General features: G+C 38.5%; 1 protein-coding gene across 1 annotated transcript; it reads left to right on the top strand.

Moving 5' to 3' along the window:
* The first annotated feature begins 3,280 nt into the window (after nt 1–3,280).
* LOC118669497 (60S ribosomal protein L12-like) lies at nt 3,281–3,842 on the top strand. Its single transcript, XM_036335574.1, has one exon. It carries the CDS (start codon nt 3,314–3,316, stop codon nt 3,806–3,808), a length of 495 nt encoding a protein of 164 aa, XP_036191467.1. The 5' UTR covers nt 3,281–3,313; the 3' UTR covers nt 3,809–3,842.
* Nucleotides 3,843–5,447: the final 1,605 nt, after the last annotated feature.

Here is a 5,447-nt window from a genome sequence, read left to right as displayed (position 1 = left end):
TCTTTCTTAAATACAACCTCTCAAAAGTTGGTTTTTATATTTGCTTTTTTCCCTATAAGCCTTTGGGTGATAATGGAATATTCCTAACCGTATTTCCAAATTTCAGACAAGTTGTTCTCTCCACTGATGCTGATTTAGGACATACTTAATTTTCTTGAATCTTATGTCCATTTGTTTTAAAGAATGAGGGGAGTATTACTTAGTTTTTTGGAGACTGTGAAGAGGAAATTCCTGTTTTCCTTTGGTTTAAGAAAGTCTTCAGGTTTAGGAAAATGGAGTGCATCAGAAAAAGTGGGGTACGTTTAAAACCAGCTCTCAGTTGGCATTTAAGAGAGAAAGAAGAGATTGAAAAGTTTTTTTCTTTCTTGATGAACTCCATGATTAGGTCTTTCCTCCAGAAAAGAGAAAATGACCAAAGAAGAAAAAACATCATGAAGGAAGCCTCAGCCTTAACATTTCTCTTTCCAGTTATTGTTTCTAATTTTATTGAATTTATTGGGATGACATTGGTTAATGAAACTATGTAGGTATCAGTTGTACAATTCCATAATACATCATCTGTCTATTGTATTGTGCGTTCACCACCTCAATCAAGTCAGCCTTAACTTTTAATCTCCTGGTTTTTGTCAATTTATGTTACAACATTAATATTAATTTTATTTCCACATACAAGGGGAGGTTGCAGGTAATTAATATTAATTTTCTGTGCTCCTCCCAGAGGAAGAATACTCCATCATTAACATCGAGGTATTAATGCACAAAACAAAAGAAGAGTGAGTCTGAGATGTAGAAAGAACTTTTCTTATGTGTCACTTTACACACAAGAGGTGGGGATTGCTTTTTCTTTGGGAGGGTGTTACAGACTTGGTTCCTCATAATTTATTTAGCCATTAGTCTTTGGTTTGAGCTTAACAAAGGGAGGCAAATTTTTTTTAAAAATATTTTTAATTCACCATTTGTTAAGGATTGGGATCTGATTGAACCCTGCTAATTAGATACCACCCCAGCCAGTGCTGTGAAACTGAGTGTGTAGCCCTTTAACAAGCCCTGTTCCAGTTCTGGTGATACGTCTACAAGTGGGAATTTCTTCCTTTCTATTCCTCACTTGCCCATCCTTTATGGACCAAATGTTATACACCTAGGAATTGAATCTGATGGCCCTTTGTCAAGCTCTTAGAAACATTTTCCTTCTCCCCTCTCTGAATTCAGAGAGGCTGAGCAAAGCCACGTGTTGATCCTGCCCAAGGTCCTCAAACATTTGTAAGATGCCTTTCAATGAAAGAGGAGTGTCTCGGTATCCTGCTAAACCCTGCCTGTAATCCGCAGCCTTACCAGGAGACAAAGAAGCTCTGTGGTCCCCTAATATAGTTGCAATAAAGGTCAGATGATGGTCCTCAAAGTAAACATAAAATAATAGTGCATAGGGCTTATGCAAAAAAGCTTTGTGCTTAAATACTGGAAAGGCAGTCACCCTGAAACAGTGGGGCAAATTAGCATGCAGCCAGCCAAGGCTCTTAGATGCACACAAGCGCTAGAGCACACACACATACACACACACACACACACACACACACACACACACACACACAAGTGCTCAGTGACAAATGCTTGGCGCTTGCTGGGAGGTCAACACTAAAGAGTCTTTGGTAGGAAGATAGCATGTCAGATTTCAGAAACTTTCCCTACAAATGGGCTTTCCCTGCTCAAAGGGGGTGCTTTCTGATCTAGATAATAAAGTTCATTTACATGAAACGATGCCGCTTTCAATGATATGATTAATTTCGGAAATACCTGGCATCTGAATGAAGCCCAGACTTCAAGAAATGAATGATAATGAGGAAAGATAATTAGGCAAATGTCAAGAGTTTTGCTTGGTGACTGAGGGGCTGGCCTGCCTAGGTTATCCTATACTCATTCCAAATGGAAATGAAAGGGCTTTGTGGGAAGCTGGGGATGATCAACCGATTGCTACATATAAACTCACGTTAGCTCAAGTTTCTTGGGGTTTCACTCCATCATGACCAGTGGGCAGCTGATGCTTACCTTCAATGACTTCTCAGTGCATCCCAGACAAAGCTGGCCTTGTGTTTCATGAGGCCTGAAAAATGTAAATTTATCTTGCCTTACATGTCATTTGTTCTATAGTGACCTCTCTGTTCTGAGCCTTTTCAAAAGTCTCACTGACTTTCCCTCCCTTCCTAAAGGAGAAAAACAAAAAAGGGGGAAAAGCCAAACACCTTTAGACAAAGGCTAACATGGGGGGTAATGCAAAATACTGTTTTTGAATACTTTCTTCACTGTTTATTGTTTTATTATATTATTATTATTATTATTATTTTCGACAGCAGTTTACTATTGGTGAATTGGAGGATATCAATGATTGGAGATTAGTGAGTCCACCAGATGGAGTTGATAGAAAGCAGGGCACCCCTAGAGGACTGAGGGAGTATTTCTCCAAAATAACCTTTTTAGAATGAGTCTGTAACAGTGGCAAGAGAGAAGGAAGTTCTTTCTTATTTGTTCTCTCTGACAGTACATCTGAATGCCACCAAAAATATCTTTATTATAGACTACACATTTGTAATTCTTAGCAACCCTAACCTCTTCACTTTACTCTTTCTTCATCCACATGACTGGTGTCTAAAGGAGAATTGTACCTCCCATTACGACACCATCTCCAGGCAATGAAACTTCCTTGAGAGGTGATTCTCTGGTTGGGTGACTCAGTTGGTTGGAGTGTCATCCCATACACCTAAAAGGCTGCAGGTTTGATTCCTGGTCAGGGCACATGCCTAGGTTGTGGGTCCAATCAGGTCCGGGTGGGTATGAGAGGCAACTGATTGATGTTCCTCTCTCTCTCTTCTTCCTCTTTCTCTCTAAAAATCAATAAAAAGCATATCCTCTGATGAGGATTATGGAAGAAAAAGAAGAAGAAGAAGAAGAAGAAGAAGAAGAAGAAGAAGAAGAAGAAGAAGAAGAAGAGAAAGAGGATGAAGAAGAAAGGATCTAGAAAAAGATTTTCGCTAGCCATTTAGGCTTGGGCATACCAATTTAGGTTTTCATCTGATATTAATGATTGCTACAGATTGAAATGTGTCCATCTAAAAGATATGCTGAATTCCTAACCCCTAGTACCTCAGAATCCAACTTTATTTGGAAATAGAGTCATTGCATGTGTAATTCGTGAAGATAAGGTTATACTGGAATAGAGTGGGCTCTTCAATAGGTCCAGTGTTCTTATAAGAAGATAATGTGGGCAATTTTCTTTGGTTTTTCCCAAATCCAGGTTCATCCGACACCAGCTGCCTCCACCATGCCACTGAAATTCAACCCCAACAAAATCAAAGTCGTATACCTGAGGTGCATCGGTGAGGAAATGGGTTCCATGTCTGCCCTGGCCCCCAAGATCGGTCCCCTGGGCCTGTCTCCAAAAAAGGTTGGTGATGACATCGCCAAAGCAACCGGTGATTGGAAGGGTCTGAGGGTCACAGTGAAACTGACCATTCAGAACAGTCAAGCCCAGATTGAAGTAGTGCCTTCTGCCTCTGCCCTGCTCATCAGAGCCCTCAAAGAACCGAGACAGAAAGAAGCAAAAACAAACATCAAGCACAGTGGAAATATCACTTTTGATGAGATTGTCAGCATTGCCCGACAGATGAGGCACCGATCTTTAGCTAGAGAACTCTCTGGAACCATTAAAGAGATCCTGGGGACTGCCCAGTGTGTGGGGTGCAATGTTGATAGCCACCACCCTCAGGACATCATAGATGATATCAACAGTGGTGCAGTGGAATGTCCGGCTAGTTAAGAACTACCAAGGAAAATGTTTCAATTAAAGATTATTTGTCAACCAAAAAAAAATAAAAGAAGAAGAAGAAGAAGATAATGTGAAGACACACAGGATAAACCACCATAGGACTCCACAGGGAGAGATCGGAGTCATGACATTGAAAGCCAAGGAACACCAAGGATTGCTGGCCACAGACATAGCTGGGAAGAGACAAGGCAGGACTCTCCCCTACAGAAGCAGAGGGGGCAGGCCCTACTACCACTTCAGTTTTAGACTTCTGGCCTCTAGAGACAATAGAGTTCTGTTTTAAGCCACTCAGTTTGTGGTACTTTGCTTATCAGTCCTAGGAAATATCAGTGGTCATGTAATTTAATATAACAGGCCTATAAAGAACTGGAAATATTTCCCTTTTCCTGGACCTAAACTTTTAACGCCCTACCTCAATTCCATCACAGTGGGCAAGCATGGGTTTACTAAGAGACAGTGTCACCTGTCACAAATGGAGAAGGGTGTACAGCTCCCTATTTTCCAGAAACAGAGAATCTGTCTCTAAAAGGCTTGACTAAATATAAATATACTAAAAGACTATGTAAAACTGTTCACCAAGTGTCATGGCAGTCACCCAAAATGAAATGCTCAGAGTGTTTAGTGAAATGCTATATGCTAAATATGTTAAATACACTGTAACATACTCATTAGCCTATAACACAAAACACCATTTAAACTAAGACATGAAGGGAGAAACAAACCTAAGTGTCAGCCAGCTTTATACCTTTGGAGAAAATACATTAAAATATATCCATAGCAAATATGTGAGGTCTTTAATGAAATCTGTTCCTAATAGGGGAATAAAGCTGGAAAGAATTGAAATTAACCCATTGTGTGGAAATTTCTATTTAAAATGAAGCAATTTCATCATTTCACTATAATTTTAAAAAGCTATTCAGCCAAAATAGTAAAGTATGTTTAGTACTATATTAGTAAATAATACACATAACTTGGTATGAGTTAATTTCCTTCAAGTTTTAAAAAACTTGCTTTAGAAATTACATTGCTTAGCAGCAGTTTGCACAAATGACAAAGTATTAACAATAAAAAACAAAAAAGGTTACTACTCTACTGTATATAATTCATTTATATGACATAGCATAAACATATTTACCAAAGTACGCCATTTCTTTGGTTTTGAGTGTTTGTTACTGTTTAAATCATCTATCCTGACAGCTAAACAATTTTAATATATAAAGATGCTTTTTGCTTTGGGGAGTAGAAAAATGCACAATTGGGAGAGAGTCCCTCAATCCAAATATGATATGGTTGTGTTGTCCTATTTGCTTTTAATCATCCCTAATTCCTGAGATGCTTAACATTTTATGTTTAAATATTATCTTGGTACAAAGCTTTTCCCCTGCTTATGCATAATTTCATCTAGAAATTAGTATCTCCCACTTATAATGCATCAAAAACTAGAAACATTTTCCTTCCTTAATGGTGTAGGAATTAGTATAATTTTAGAGCACTCAATGATATAATTATTTACATGTACTAGAAATATTAATTAGAACTATCTGATCAAGGTATGGGGAAAGTTGGAGAAAAGGAAAAGATTCCTTGAAGTTATAAATAGTTAGCTAGCTATGTTAAATGTTCCTTCAAA

Source organism: Myotis myotis, unplaced genomic scaffold (assembly GCF_014108235.1).
Source record: "Myotis myotis isolate mMyoMyo1 unplaced genomic scaffold, mMyoMyo1.p scaffold_m19_p_14, whole genome shotgun sequence".
NCBI lineage: Eukaryota > Metazoa > Chordata > Mammalia > Chiroptera > Vespertilionidae > Myotis > Myotis myotis.
Note: the sequence above shows the minus strand (reverse complement) of the source record. Positions and strands in the feature narration are given on the sequence as shown.